Here is a 16654-nt window from a genome sequence, read left to right as displayed (position 1 = left end):
CAGATGTTGATTTTGGCACCCCTTATGCAATAAAATCTTTTTATATGTATCGTATGGATGCTTTAGAAGTCCTCAAAATGTGCTTGAACTTCTCATGTATTCACTTCACACTTGTCACAGAGCTCAACAGCTCTTTGTTGAAAGAAAGATCGAATGAACGAAGAGGGGTGAGAAGGCAATGCTGGAAAACGGGTTCCTTCCGTAGAGACCGTAGGGGAGCTTAAAAGATGAAAAGTAACTAGTTCCATGCATTTTCCTTCTTCCAGCAATTCTGAAAACCCATCTAGCAATTTATATTTCTGGTAGGGAAAAGGCAGCCACCTTCCTTCCTCCCCTTAAGTATAAAATATTATTCTGGTATCTCATAACACATGCACACACAAACCAAACAGAGACCGTACTGTGGTTTTAAAGTTTTAATGTCAATGCATTAACGTTCATCCAAATACAATGCTATATACCGGAATGCAAGACAGAATTCCAGATTGAACTTACTGTCTACACACATGAATTCTCTTCTCCAGAGAAGATGAGGCAGACTCAAAATAGCCCTGCTCACATTTGTTGAGTGCGGTTCTGTCTTTTTGTAACCAACACGGATAATGGCTCCTGGCCCATCTCAATCAACCCAAAACTATGGCTGTATAGATAATTTAAATTAGTTCCTGAAGAGTCAAATGCTCACTGCCAACCGAGATGGCAAATCACATATCACCCAGATGTCATCAGAAGTAAGTCAACCACAGCCCACACCTTGAATTAGTCACAACCCAAGGAATAGGATGGAAAGTTGAAACATAGTGTCCAAAGCACTGAGCTGCTTCCTGTGATGTAAAACGTGGTCAAATATATCCAGTTAATTAAAACACTGTAGAACACGATCTTCCAGCTTCTTCAAGACTGTGTAATAAATCCCTTGCTTTCTAACTGTGAGGGTATGATAAATAAACCATGCACAAGTTGTATATATATATGTGTGTGAGTATATATATATGTATGTATGTATTTTTAGGAGGTACGGGGGATTGAACCCAGGACCTTGTACATGTGAAGCAGGCACTCAACCACTGAACGACACCCACTCCCCCATGCACAAGTTTTAAACATCCTATTTCCCTCTTTTTATTACAGTGATTTCCACTTTTCATGTTAATTGCTGTGGCCACGAACGGTGACCCAGAAAGATGCTACAGCATACTGTGTTTATTCATAACAGTAGGATACTTCTGAAGATGAGGCTTTCCTGTGTGATTAAATGTCCAGTCTCATAAAATGAGAGTTCTCCCGAAAGTGCAGTGTTGAAATGGCTTAGAGAGCACAGAGAGCCAATAAGTTACTGACAAATGAGGTAGTGAGAGATATAGAGGTGGTATACTAGAGTAACCAAGTAGCCGCCACATAAACCAACTGCAATGGACTAACTTTAAGCAAAGAGGAACTCCAGATCCTTTTACCATGAAGGAGCTGACGCTAGCAATCATTTGGCGTAAACCCTTGGTTCTTCGAAACCAATAAGTGAATTGGTTTAGAAGAGGTGACGTCCCCAAGCCAGTTAAAAATCTTTCCTCTAAATACCTCTGCCATTTTCCAAATTGGCTTCCTGCCAAAGGCACTGTGGAGATCTGCCAGGTTTCAAAGCTGAGAGTACAAGTCGTGCCATGTCTCATATTTGCTTCACAACATCTAAGGGCCGTCAAAGTCAAGATGTCTAAATGACTGTTAGCCCTAAAGGATAAGGAAACAGGTTTTTTTGTTCTCTGAGGTTCCCAAGGTACGTAATACAAATCAGTGTCATTAGCTCAGGGACCAAAGGAAACATGCAGTAAACTGTTGACCTACGTGTAGGATACATGTCATAGCACCTGTACAAGGCAGAGTTTGAGTTCCTTCTGGTGAGAATAAAAGCCATTCTCATCCAGGGACAACAAAGGCAATGGAAGAGTTGGCCTCTCGGGAAGGGCTACAAGTTACCTGGGGTTTGGATCAGAAGCTGGACTACCATTTTCTACGTGATTTTTGTTAGGCACTCGAGCGTGACAACCACAAATAGAGGCACGTTGTTTAACAGGCATTTCCTTCGGGAAAAGACCAGAGGAGATTTTCACTTAAAAGGACCACAGAAACAAGACGTCGTCTCACCACGCGCACACGAAACGACCGTGCAGATCACTGCAGAAACCGATCCAGCTTTTCCTGAATGCGTGAGAACGCGTCTCTCCCCATGAAGTCGATTTGCCCTTCTTCCCACTTTTTTCTGTCTTCCTCCTGACTGAGCTCCTTGGCCTTTTCTTGAACGGAAATCTCGGAGACGGAAATGGCCAGGTCAACCTACGGAAGATGGGAGGTGGTTTTTGAAGTTGCCCATCGTAGAGCAAAAGCTACCTAAGCCAATGTGGGATTGGCAACTCACCCTACCAACCAGTCCCAGTTCTCAGAGACGTGCTAGTCATGAGCACGTTTCTTTTGAACTGGGGAGAGCGGATGTAGCTCAGTGGTTGAGCACCTGCTTCCCACATATACGAGGTCCTGGGTTCAATCCCTGGTACCTCCTAAAAAAATAAAATGTGCTGGACTTAATGTCATATTCTCATAAGAAGAAGCTTTTTGCCTGACTACTCTGTTTGAAATATGAAATTATATAAAAAGTAAACTGCAATGTGAATTATAATCCATGCTTAGTGGCAATGCTCCAAAATGTGTCCATCCATTGCAATGAATGTACCACACTAATGAAGGACGTTGTTAATGTGGGAAAATGAGAGAGGTGTGGGGAGGGGGGCATATGGGAATCCCTTATATATTATTCTCTGTAACATTTATGTAATTGAAGTATCTTTTAAAAAAAAAAAAAAAAGTGGAAAAATTCTATATGTACTCACCTTTCCCTAAGAATTGTATTTAATTTCTTGTGGCTAAACCACTTTATGCACATACACACACATTATTGATTTACTATTTACACCCGCCAACATCTCACTATTTTGTATCACAGCAAATAATCAAACTATGTTAAATGAAGAAGGTTTTTACCTTATCTAAATAAAACCAAAAATATTTTGGACTGCTTTGGCAAGATAATTTAGATAATTTTCTCCTTGCAAGAGCAAAATGTCAGAGTTTCTGTCTTCTCAAGTGATAGATATGAGAGGATATGTAAACACATGTGCCTTACTTTTGTTTGGTGCTCGAGTGGGCCAACAAAAATAAATACATTTCCTTTAAAAAACTTCTTACCAAGTACTAGAAAAAAACTTTAAAAATACGCATGAAGTTGCAGAGAGGGCGGAGCTCAGTGGCTGAGCACCTGCTTTGCATGCATGAGGTCCTGGATTCAATCCCTGGTACCTCCTAAAAAAAAACATGTATGTATGTATGTATGTATGTATGTATGTATGTATGGGTGCAGGTGTGGCTCAAGCATTTGAGCTCCCACCTCCCACATGGGAAGTGCTAGGTTCAACGCCCAGTGCCTCCTAAAGACAAACAAACAACAAGCAATGAGCAGACATGGAGCAAAAGAAGCAACAAGCAGACAATGAGCAAAAACAATGAGCAGACAATGAGCAAAAACAAACAAGGGGGGAGCGGATGTGGCTAAATCAAGAGTGCGCCTGCCTACCACATGGGAGGTCTGGGTTTGGTTCCCAGTGCCTCCTAAAGAAAAACAATCAGACAATGAGCAAAAAACAAGAAGCAGACAACAAGCAAAAACAACGAGCAGACAATGAGCACAAACAACCGGCAAAAACAACCAGCAAAAACAACAAGCAAACAGACAAGAAAGATATCTCGGTTGGGGGTAATATGCAAAAAGTAACCTCATAGATACACACAGACATCCAGATAAATAGACACACAAATACACATACATATCCCAATACTTATAGCTATACATATACATATACATATACATATACATAATGCAAACACATATACTTATTTGACACTAAACTTGGCACAGGTACTTCTCAGATGGTACATGTTTTGGGGAGTGTGTTGGGCACTAGACATAAATTATAATGTCTATATCACTGGGCATATAGTAATTTATCCTCTACATAATCTCCATAGCATTTTTTTTCCATGATCTCTTTATTTTTTTTTTAAATGTTACATTCAAAAAATTTAAGAGGTTCCCATAAACCCCCTACCGCTCTCACCCCACTCCTCCCCTATCAACAAGACTTTTTACATTCTGCCATCCACACTCATTTCCACACACTTTGTTAAAATAGAGTCATCCCAGTACAAACCATGCGACTGTATGACAGGGCACCCAGTGGTGGAAAATGGACTGTGGTTAACAGAACAAACAGGAGAATGCTTGTTCACAAGCTACAAAAGATATAATATAGGGCTTTGCTTATCAGTGGGTTGAGGGGAAAATATACCAAATGTAAGATACGGGTTGTAGTTAGTAATATTTCAACGATGCTCTTTCATTAGTTTATAACAAATGTTTCAAACAATGCAAGGTGGTGGGTGGTGGGGAGATGTGTGGGAGCCTTGTTCAGTGATACTCATGTTTGTTTTGTAAGTTCACAATTTTGATTCTACACTTGTTATTTATGTATGTTCAGGTATGAATGATATACTTCAATAACATTTTATTTTTTTAAAATAGAGCCACCCCATGATTATAGCAGTATCAAGAATAAAAGCAGATGTATTCCAGCCTGGTTTGATGCTTCTCTCCCCAAGAGCACTTGGAAGTGTGGGTTTACACTCAAGGCTTGAGTTCCTGAGAAGTAAAGTTTTCCAGAAGTGCACAACTCATAGGCACCACTAGTTTCGGGAGAAAACCCTGAGGTGATGCATCGTGGGGATAGCGAGAGGAGGTAAGTTTCCAACAAGCACAGCTTGGATTTCATGAAACAGGCTGAGATGCCCACTAGATAAGGAAATGCTAACAGGCGAGACATGTAAGAGGAGAATGTCAACAGACCTAGCTTGGTGGAGTGGGTGGAGCTCAGTGGTCGGGCACCTGCTTTGCATGTACAAGGTCCTGGGTTCAATCCCCAGTCCCTCCTTAAAAAAAGAAAATGACCCAGCTAATGAAATGGATGGCAACTGAGCATCCCTGGCATGATACATTCCACTCATGGTGACTCTTCCTGGTACCATCTGAAAAGTTGGGAGGCAGTAGTGGGGTGGAAGGCATGGAGCTAATTTTTAGAGTCATGCATCTCCAGTGCTTCTTTCAAGCCCCCTCCTCTCCTGTGTAATTTCCCAGTCTCCGAGTTAGGTACCCCAAGATCCTCAGAGAAGCAATTGCACCGGCACAAAGCTCCAAGCCTAAAACATAGCAGAGATATCCAAGAGATGTCCAACATCCCACCCAAATTCTTTATTCCCTAATAATTATAGAATATATATAGGAACTATATTCCCTAATTATATTAGGGAATACAAAATATATTCCCTGGCTGATGCATGCAATATATATGCAAAAATATAGAATATAATTCTATATTTATATAATATTATAATTCTTTATAAATATAGAATTATAGGGAATTATAATTCCCTCATTATATTTAGGGAATTATTATTCCCTAATAATTATATATATTATATATATAGGAAATATATTCCCTAATTATATTAGGGAATATAATTATTCCCTAATAATTATAGGGAATAATTTTATTCTCTACTAATGCATTGTAATGTATTGCATTACATACAATGGATGGCTTAGGGCACAAGTGGCCTCAACACTACTATGATAAACTAAAATTCCTGAAGGGGTCAAACTCCCATTCTACAGATTGCAGTTTCAGAAGAAAACCTTATTTCACAACAGTGGTCATGTTTGGTATTTGATAGATTGACTAACTAACAGAGAGAATAAACTTTTGCATTTTCTGCTAAAGGCATTGTGCAAACTAACGTATTTAATATACAGCAGGTCAGATTCCAAATGCATTTTCAACAGCAACTTTCCTCCTACACACAGCACCCTGTGCTAAAGCTATATTTTCCATTTAGTATTATTGAAAGGCCAAAGGATGTGATTAGATCATTGTTAGGGGAATAAAAACACACTTTAGCTATTGCTTTCATCCAACGATGAGAGTGAAGGCTAGAATTTGCAGACCAGAAAAAGCTCAGGAAGAAGGCATTTTCCACTTTCATCTCGAAGAAGAAATTGACTTGGATCAAAACATTCACCCTCTCCCCCCAAATTTCACAGCTCGTATTCTCTTTGCATTAGAAAATTAACCATTCTGCATTAGTTCCCATGCTCATGCTACAGGAAGGTCCCGCAACATCGCTTTAACAAACTCTGGCAGGACAGTGTTTAAAGAGAGACGGTGCATAATGATCAGAGCGGAGGAAAGAGAGTAGAGCAAGCACCCGTATGCAATGACCCAACAGGAGATGATGGAACCGAGGTCCACAGAGAAGACGTGCTCTGAGGGCAGGAAAGCAGGGCTGAGACTAGAGCCAACTGGCCGATGCATGCAAGCGGCCGCAGTGAGAGCTGAGAGCAATGTGGCCCCATCAGCGGTTTTGGGCCACGCAGGGTCAGAGGGATGGGATACCACCTCCAAAGAATCTTGAAGAACGGGGTCCCTGGTGACCTCCACGGGGGCCTCCTGGTCTGTCTCCAAGATGTCTTCAGTGGGGCTGCTTTCAGCGATATCAACTGGCTGCTAGAAACATAACCATTCCAGGATTAGTCCATGGTGGGCTCCAGGGGAGCAGCTGACAGAGAGCTTTTTAGCCATGCTAACGAGCCTTTCCTGGGAAGCTTTTTAAAGCTTAGCTTTGCTGCTCCTTGCTTTGCCTGAACCACACTCCATTTCTCCTACAAGCTGAGAAGCTAGAAGTTCTTGTAGAACTTACCCAAGTCACCACTTCAGAGACAACCCTGGGTCGGTTTATAACAAATGCTCATGGAAGTATTTCACCAAGATAGTCTCACACTGAGAGTGAAAGGTTCATGGACCTCACCCTTGGACTCGACTGGTTGGAGAAACCACTCCGAAAGCTCACGGAGTAAAGAAAATCACATGTGACATGTTCTCTGGTTTGTCACAGGCACAAAAACTCTGTGAGTTTAAACAGCGGTAAGAGAGACAAGCTTGCTTAAGAAGTATAAATGAGATCTACCAAGATGGTGTGGCTGCTTGCTTCAGCAGCACATATACTAAAATTGGAACGATACAGAGAAGATTAGCATGGCCCCTGCGCAAGGATGACATGCAAATTCATGAAGCGTTCCATATTTTTATGAATAAATTGAGTAGAATTTGAAAAAAAAAAAAAAAAGATGGTGTGGGTCTCTGAGAAGTCTTCAAATTGGGAGGAGGATGGTGAAACTGGGTCACGAATGCCTGCAGCAGAAGTCTCCGTTTCCGGGCAAACTATTATCTGTTGTAAATATTTTTAAAAACCAGCAAGGTCAACTTAAACAAAGTCGTGTTGGGACACACCTTCTTGCAAATAAAAGCACCTTCTTTGAAAACACCCAGTCCATTTCTTCTTCCTCCATGATGCAAGTGCAGGTAATGATGAACAGGTCTATGACCGAGAATGGCATGCCCACTGATACCTGTGTTTTCTCATCTTAGGCCCACACCTGACTCCAATTCTGAGCTTCCTTGGGCTTGGAGAAGGCCAGCAGCCTCAGTCTCACCAGTGGAACTGAGAAAATGTGAAGTGGGCTACCGCCAGGCTGGAAAGTGAGAAGGTAACACCTTTTCCTTCTGTTTCCCTCTGGCCAGGTGAAGCACGAGGAACCCCAAGCCTTCTGCAACTCAGACTACATGAAAAAACACAGCCCTACAGAAAATGATTCCAGTTACTATCCTCTTGATCCTCAAGAGCATGCTACATAACTAGAGAAGATCAACTAATGCATTACATATAATGGATGGCTTAGGGCATGAGGGGGTAATTCTCACAAGGATCCTCTGTTGAGAAGGGCTTCTCTAATAGAGGGCACAGCAGAGCAATGGAAGGGTCCTGTATACAGTAAAGGTTGTTTTTTGTTCAACTGACCATGACACAAACAGGTACTAAACATTTACTTATTTGGGGGGATGTTTGTTACAGCAGCTAGCCTACCCTGACAGATACAGGGTCAGGAAGCAAGCCTGTGCCCAAAAACTTGGCTCCATAAAGGAACTAAAGGTTTTCTCTGCAGCTACCCCAATGAGTGTCAACAACATAGCCTAAAGAGGATAGTCAATCTGTACTCCAAACACACTGAGGAGCTCATGTGAGCAGGCTGGGAAGGGCCCAGGGTGACTCTTTGTAGCCTGAAAGCTCCCAATCCATTGACCCAGAGATTTTTACATAGTTGACTTGGTGAACAGCCTCATAACCCAGATACCTAGCTCCCAAATCTCTAATCCCAGCCTTCCCATTTTGGAGAAAGTCCAGTTCATTCCTTTCATTGAGGGATGGATTTATTCACTCAAAAAGATTGATGAGAGGGCCACAGAGGCATAAATCACTACCTTCAAAGGGGAAAGAAAGAGACATGTATCTAATAGTGAATTTGAAGTTGCAAGCCAAGAAAATTCTAGGGAAGAGTGAGCAGCTTTATCAGAGGACCTGATCTGCTCTGTGGAGTATTCCTGACAGAGGGATATTCAAATGAGGCCTGAAAGATGATAGAAGTAAGTGGTATAAAATGATTGGAGTTGGGATGAGAAGAAGAAACTCTTTTTTTTAAGATTTATTTATTTATTTCTCTCCCCTTCCCCCCCACTCCAGTTGTCTGTTCTCTGTGTCTATTTGCTGCGTGTTCTTCTTTGTCCACTTCTGTTGTTTTCAGCGGCACAGGAATCTGTGTTTCTTTTTGTTGTGTCATCTTGTTGCGTCAGCTCTCCATGTGGGTGGCGCCATTCTTAGGCAGGCTGCACTTTCTATTGCGCTGGGCGGCTCTCCTTACGGGGCACATTCCTTGTGCGTGGGGCTCCCCTACGCGGGGACACCCCTGCATGGCAGGGCACCCCTTGCACGCATCAACACTGCATGTGGGCCAGCTCCACACCGGTCAAGGAGGCCTGGGGTTTGAACTGTGGACCTCCCATGTGGTAGACGGACGCCCTAACCACTGGGCCAAGTCTGCTTCCCCAGAAGAAGAAATTCTTGAGTGCTGTGCACAAGTAGAGCACTTGCAAAGCCCCTGAGGAAGGGTGACCATTAAGATACTGAAAGACTGCCAGGCAAAGGGCCCCAAGACAAAGTTGGAAAAGTTCCACTGAAAGAAAGTCCAGGATTAGTTGATGTGAATGTCTAGAGCTTCTCAGGAATGGACAGTTCTGAGATACACTTTGCTGGCCAGTTACATGAAAAAAAATGTAGGCTGCTTTTCAAGGTATGACTGGGATTTGGGTCTTGAGAAGTACTATTCTTGGTAGGGGTGGAGAAGATGAAATATCCTGACCCATCAAGAGGTCACAGAGGGAAGCAGACTTGGCCCAATGGATAGGACATCCGCCTACCACATGGGAGGTCCACGGTTCAAACCCCGGGCCTCCTTGGCCCATGTGGAGCTGGCCCACGTGCAGTGCTGATGCGCGCAAGGAGTGCCCTGCCATGCAGGGGTGTCCCCTGCGTAGGAGAGCCCCACACACAAGGAGTGCACCCTATAAGGAGAGCCATCCAGTGTGAAAGAAAGTGCAGCCTCCCCAAGAATGGTGCCGCTCACATGGAGAGCTGACGCAGCAAGATGACGCAACAAAAAGAGACACAGATTCCCAGAGCCGCTGACAAGGATAGAAGCAGACACAGAAGAATACACAGCGAATGGCTACAGAGAGCAGACAACTGGGGGGGGGGGGGTGGTGAGAAAGGGGAGAGAAATAAAAAAATAAATAAATCTTAAAAAGAATATATCAGCTCCTTCTTCCAGGTGATGATTAAAAGCTTAAATTCCAAAAAGAATATTAAGTTCTCATAATTACAGTGAAAAGCAAAAACATGAAGTTACCAAAATGACCACCATAAGAGCGGCTCGTTTTTTAGGTGCCCGTTACTGCCTCCTGCATGACAATAAGAAGTTCCTTGTACATTATTCACTCTCGTGAGGTGATCTTTTGATCCCTGCTCTTTCTGATGAAAAAACCTAATATTGAAAGACAGATACCTTCCTGACATGGCAGAGCTGGCAAGTATCAGAGGAGGATCTGACCCCCAATTCCATGCTTATTTGTCCTATGCCATCTACATCTATAATGCATCCTAATTCTCCATGGTCTGCAAAAGATTAAAAGTTTTGGGAAAAAAATGATGAACAAGATCGGTGCACTGCCATATAAATGTATTCATCATAGAAAAAATAATTTTGCTACCCAATCAGAGTTGGGTAGTGGGACATCCTGAATTTGAAACCTTAAACCCACAAGGAAAAATATGTGGATAAGTAATTTACTGTTCCTGAGTCTTGATTTATTTGCGAATATGTAGTACAAGCAAACACTGTGATGGATAAATGAAACAAAGAGTCTGGGAAAGAGTAAATACTCAAAAAAGATTACAAATAAGAAAAATTTCAATTGTTTGTCTATTTCTCCTTAATTTCTCTCAATAAAGAACACACAAACTTCACACGAGCCAACCAGGAAATTTTATTCTTCACTAAAAGTGATTTAACTAGGATTATATTTTTTATAATAAATGATGAAATAATAAATCAGCTTTCCAGGTTGTTTTCTGCAAGTATGTTATCGACCTTGTGGCAGTCTGGTATTATTTATGAATTCTAAAAATGATATAAACTGTTTGTAAACTGGTCTGCTTCTCTGGGTGCGATAACCCTTTGATTATATTAGATTCAGCTGAGACTTCTGATTAAATTATTTTAAGATTAGGGCTTGATTCAACCATGTCATTAGAGTGCAACTCAGCTTTGAGTCCAAGCCCCTTTCTGCTGATAAAACAGACTTTCACATGGACGAAGGTACACAAAAAAGAACACAGAAGAAGAGAGACAGCTTATTAGACATGACAGAGGCCCCAGGAAAAGAGATGAGCCTGATAGTCTACAATTAACCATGTGAAGAGAACAGAGTAGCTGAACCCAGAAAGAAATGAGCCCTCAGGAGAGAGATGAACCTTACATCAGCCTACAGCTGAGAAAAGAAGATGGGACCATGGAACCTTAGGAGGAAGAAGGCTGAACCCTTGCAGACATCGCCCGCCATCTTGTATCAACATGCAGCCAATGGCTTTGGGTGAGAAAGTACCTCTTATGGTACATTGAGTTGGACTCCTTAGGGTCTTGTGACTGTAAACTTCTACCCCAAATAAATACCCTCTATAAAAGCCGACAGAGTTCTTGTACTTGCATCAGCATCCCTTTGGCTGACTAATACAAACTCACAAATTTGACTTAACCAGAAATAGGAAGTTCAGTCAAGCCACTCTTCTGGTCAAGATCCACAGGCTAATTTAAAAACAATTAATATTAACAACTGAAACATAAAAAGAAAAATCATTAAGAGATATCCCACCTATTCTTATTAGCAACCAATAGTTATGTCCTTTACATAGCATCAGAAAGCCCAGAGAGACTTCTAGGACAAAATTTTAACAGTAGTTTGGTACAAAGTCAGTCTTGCAGATGGTTTTTGGCAGTATATGAACGTGCATCTGTAAAATATGACTTTCACAAACTGCATTTAATTTTACCCTTAGGTAATAAGTACTTCTCTGATTCATCCCCTCAAAAGGCTGGCTCAACTTTGGGTCATCTTGAAAGAAAAGGCTGTGACATTGAAAACCATCCAAGGAAGCTTCTTCTCTCAAAGGACAGAAGGATGAAGTATGGAGAACAGATGATAAACAAAAGGAATCTCATTCTGGAAAGATGAACCCTGAGGGAGGTCATAATAAAGACAAAGAGGATACACAATGGGTATGGAATGCTGAAATATGAGACAGAGAGATAAATTTAGAACAAATCAAAGGAAGCGTTACTTTGCACCACGGGCTATAAAATTCAAAAATTATTACTGCCGGAGGTGGCAGAATCTAACAATATAGGTACATAAATCCATTCGGGAAATGAAGAGTGACTTTTCCACTTTTAGCCACAGATGCTGCTGCTTATTTCAGACTTACCCTTTTGTTAAGAATGACTAAAAGACTGGATATTCATATACATGATAGATCAATGATAGATGGATGATAGATAGATAGACAGATAGATAGATAGATAGATAGATAGATAGATAGATAGATAGATAGATAGACAGATCTATAAATGGTAGATTGATAGATGATAGATTGATCGGTTGATAGGCAGATAGATTAGCTATATAGATTGATGATTGATTATAGATGATAGATGGATAGATGATAGATTGATAGGCACATAGATGATGAGAGATGATTTGATAGATGTATAAATGGTTGATAGATGGTAGATAGATGATTGATAGGTTGATAGATAGGCAGATAGATTAGATAGATGATTGATTATAGATGATTGATAGATAGCTAGATAGATGGATGATTGATAGATGATAGATTGATAGAGAGGCAGATAGATGAGAGACAGCGAGAGATAGACAGACAGACAGATAGATAGATAGATAGATAGATAGATAGATAGATAGATAGATAGATAGATAGATAGATAGACAGATAGATAGATTTGGATGATAGATGCATCAGAGAGCTACCAAGGCAGTAGAAACTTGATAATCAAGACCTCGGGGCAACCAGGAGAGGTGAGATTAAAATTTGGCATTCTACTTCCATTTAAAGCAATTAAGAGGCTGTAAACCTGAGTAATACTACTAATAAAGGAAATATTAACAAAATGATCTAAACTGTGGAATGTCTATTCATCAAAGGATACCGTATAGAGAGTAAGAAGGCAAGTAATGGACTGGAAGAATGTATTTACTATATATTACTGACAAAGAACTTGTATCTGGAATATATACAATTTGTAAAGCTCTAGCCTTTAAGAAAACAACAGAAAACACTGGAGGGGAAAAAATGGTCAAAATATTGGAATAGGTACTTTGAAAAGAGGATATCCAAATGCCAAAAAAGTACATGAAAATAGGTTCCACTTCATTAGTCACATCACAAATGCCAATTTTTACACTGAAATTAATAAGATATCACAATATCCTTATTGGCACATCAAAATGTTGGTTCCAGTTGCTGGAACCAACTGGAACTCCCATACTCTGCTTGTAGAAAATCCTTGGCAAAATCTACCCAAATAGGTCAAATGCATACCTCTGATCTAGCAATCCCACAATTAGACGTAAACCCGACAGAGAGGCCTAACATAAGGGCAACAAAGAACATGTACAAAAATGTTCAAAGCAGTATTATTTGTATTAGCCAAAACTGCCAAATGTCCATCAAGACTAGGAATAATAAGTATTTTATCTTCATATATTTGATAATCTGCATCCTATAAGAATGAATGAACTTGGCTTCATTCAGTAAGACAGATAAGTCCCCCAAATGCATCCAGTCACAAGAGTGTGCTCAAAAGTACACACTGCATGATTCCATTTATATACAGTTCAAAAGCACTCAAAACTAAGCTATTGTAGTAAAAGCCCAGATAGCAGATCTTTTGGAGAGGCTGGCAAAGGAAGATTGAGAAAGAGAAAGGGGTCTTTTGGTTTCTTTCCTAGCCTGAACAGTAATTATCTTTTTTCTTAATCTGTGACAATTCATTAAGATCTACACTTATTTTGTGTGTACTTTTTTAAAAGGAGGTACCAGAGATTGAACCCAGGACCTCGTACCTGGGAAGCAGACGCTCAACTGCTTGAACGACATCCACTCCCATGAGTGTATTTTTTTTTAATATTTATTTATTATTATTATTTTTAATTATAATAAAAAAAATATATGAGGTCCCATTCAACCCCACCGCCCCCGCCCCCCACTCTCCCCACAGCAACACTCTCTCCCATCATCGTGATACATCCATTGCACCTGGTAAGTTCATCCCATGAGTGTATTTTTTAAAGGTATGTTGTACTTCAGTAAAAAAAGTTTTTAAAAATAAAATAAGATGCATGATGAACAATAAAAACAATCAATAATTTTTTAAAGGAGGTGCTTTCCTAATCCTTTAATGAACTACCTTTCCCTATCCAAAACATTGAAAGACAAAACAGATGACTAAGAAGATACTAAACTGTAATTTTTTTCTTAATACATCAATTTATAGGGAAGATAAATGAGGTATTGACTTTATTTTCTAAAACAGTGTCCTACTCACGACCATAGACATAATTATCTGTACAGGGCTTGCTACTTGGAATACGGAATCCTAGGATACAAACCTAGGACTGTTAGAATTGGGGAAAAGGATAACCTTCTCAGCCTGGGTTCCAGCTCTGCAAAACAAAGAACTTGGAAAAGTCATTTAAGATCCCAGAGTCAGAACAACGAGTGACCAAGAGGTGGCCGAGATGTTGCATTAATGTATTACAAAGACTAATGGGGTGTGGAATGAGATATATTGGTGTTTGGAAGATGCCTCCCCCTTTTAAAATAGTAATCAGTAAAAATTATATATGCTCATCATAAAAGACTCAAGCAACAAAGAAAATTTTTAAAAAGTAAATTACGCCAAAATGGATGGATGGAGGGATTGAGAGGGAGGTCAAGAAGTCAAGGATGGAATGATGGCTGGAAGCCTATGTGCCCAGATATTTATTTCTGCTTTCATTAATCTCATTTCACCAAGGTTTTCAGCATCTGCACGTGGTCTGGAAAGATTTGCCCCCAGTTATTTATAGTTGAGTCTATATTTAAATGGCTTTGGGTTTCACTGCTAGGCCTTTTCCCACAGCTGCCCCATTCCTGAGCTTGCTCTTTGGATCCTTCTCTTCCTGGCTGGGTGATGGTTGAGAAAGAGGGGCTCACAGTTTTCCAAGCTCTGAGCTACTTATATCTGAGATGTCTGCCCAGCCTAGAGCATCAGCATTGCTGGGTATCAATGCCTGGGCCCCACTTTCTTCCCAGATTTTCAGAGACACAACCCTTCATGTTGCAACCAACAGGCCTGGTGCCATCTTGAATTTCCCTGCCTTTCTCTTAATGCCTTGGTTTTGGCCAATAAGCGTGAGGAAGTAACCTGAGAAATCTTCAAATGTAGGACATTTTTTCAATGTTTTCCTAGTTAAACTGGGAATGTCTACATCATGGCTTCATGCAGTATCATTTATTTATCAAATCAACTATTAATAAAGCCCAGGCTCAATGTAAATGACCATCTAGGTCAACACTAACCAACTCAAGTTGTGCTTTTGACAGAAACTTCTCAGAATGCAGAACATTTGGGGCTGAGGTAGAAAATGCCTTCCTTTTTAAACCTGAAGGAGCTGGGACACTCCCCAATGTCTTCTAGGTACTGCCATCTGCAGGCATATGAGTTTCCTTTCTGCTGTAATAAATGACCATAAATGTAGTGCCTCACACAGCACAGGTTGTTTCTCTTACAGTCCAGAAGCCCAGAATGGTCTCCCTGGGGTGAAGTCAAAGCATCAGGAGAGCTGTATTTCTTCTGGAGGTTCTAGGGAAAAGTAGTTTCCTTGCCTTTTCTAGTTTCTGGTGACCCCCCCATATCCCTTGCCTTTTGGTCCCTTCCCTGTCTTTAAATCCAGCTGTGGAGGATCTTCCAGTCTCCACAACTAGCACTGGCCCTCCCTCCTCCTTATTATAATTTCTTTGTGATGCTAATGGACCCACCCATGTAAAGCACGATAATCTCAGGATCCTTAACTTCATCCCATCTGCATCTCCTTTGCCAGGTACCATGTTCTCCAGGTCTGGGAATTAGGATGTGAGCATCTCTGGGGTCCTTTCCTCAGCCCACAATAGGCGAGGATGGATATAAGAGCAGTTCTGTCTTCTTTTACCACTTTTAGACTCATTGGATTATATTGGGTCCACCTAGATAATCTAGAACCATCTCCTTATCTCAAGATCAGGTATTAGCAACCTTCTTTCCCTCTTGCCATGTGACATAACATATCCACAGGTTCCTGGGGTCAGGGCAGGGACACCTCTGTAGGGGTGCTTTATTCAGTCTCCCACAACATTTAACTGTACAGAGAAATAAATTAATGCAGGAGCTCCCTCATTCCGGAGAAAACCCTGAGGACTGGCTCTCATTTCACTGGCAACTCAGTGTCTGACATTCTGTCACACCTGTGCTGAGTGCAGGTACTTACCTCTTCTGAATAGCATTGTTCAGGTGAGGGTGGGGACTTATCCACTCCCACGGTCTGCTCTGAAGAGCCCTGAGCAGGTGAAGGTGGGCTAGTCCATGGCGTCAAATTCACACTTGGCTCCCCAGCTCCAGGCGCTGAGTTTGTACTTGGTCCTCCGAAACCCACGGGTAATACCTGCGGGGAGTGGATGCACCTGGTGAGTTCTAGTACCTCTCCTCAATGCAGGTCACCCGAGACCCACCCTGAATTTTGAGTGGCCAGTGCTCTCCAAGGCAATCACCTGCAATTGCTGTTGGTATCCTCAACAGATGCTACATGGATTTGTGAAACTGAGCCTGAAGAACTGATACATAACTTGCAGAAGTTCCCAGAATCAGACACTCTGCAACATGAGTAGAGATTCTTTTCCACCCCAGAGACCAACAGGGAGCTCCCAGGCCTGGAGGGCTCCTGTTGAATGGACACCTCTC

General features: G+C 41.3%; 1 protein-coding gene and 1 non-coding gene across 4 annotated transcripts in view; one reads left to right on the top strand and one right to left on the bottom strand.

The window, feature by feature from the left end:
* Positions 1-401: 401 nt before the first annotated feature.
* The window catches only part of LOC101432457 (glycogenin-2), a 43874-nt gene continuing 27621 nt past the window's right edge, over positions 402-16654 (bottom strand). Inside the window, exons 8-10 of one of the 3 annotated variants that reach the window (XM_004449142.3) lie at positions 16185-16358; positions 6552-6659; positions 402-2328 (exon numbers count right to left, since the gene is read on the bottom strand). In XM_004449142.3, the coding sequence (XP_004449199.1) occupies positions 2167-2328; positions 6552-6659; positions 16185-16358 (444 nt within the window). In that variant the 3' untranslated portion in view covers positions 402-2166. The remainder of the gene's footprint in view (positions 2329-6551; positions 6660-16184; positions 16359-16654) is intronic. The other 2 variants (XM_071213235.1, XM_004449143.3) reach the window with 2 other exon arrangements.
* Positions 7137-7239, top strand: LOC111759424 (U6 spliceosomal RNA). Its single transcript, XR_002793412.1, has one exon. It is a non-coding gene; the product is annotated as a U6 spliceosomal RNA (small nuclear RNA).

The sequence above is a fragment of the Dasypus novemcinctus genome, chromosome X, assembly GCF_030445035.2.
Source record: "Dasypus novemcinctus isolate mDasNov1 chromosome X, mDasNov1.1.hap2, whole genome shotgun sequence".
In the NCBI taxonomy this organism is placed as follows: domain Eukaryota; kingdom Metazoa; phylum Chordata; class Mammalia; order Cingulata; family Dasypodidae; genus Dasypus; species Dasypus novemcinctus.
Note: the sequence above shows the minus strand (reverse complement) of the source record. Positions and strands in the feature narration are given on the sequence as shown.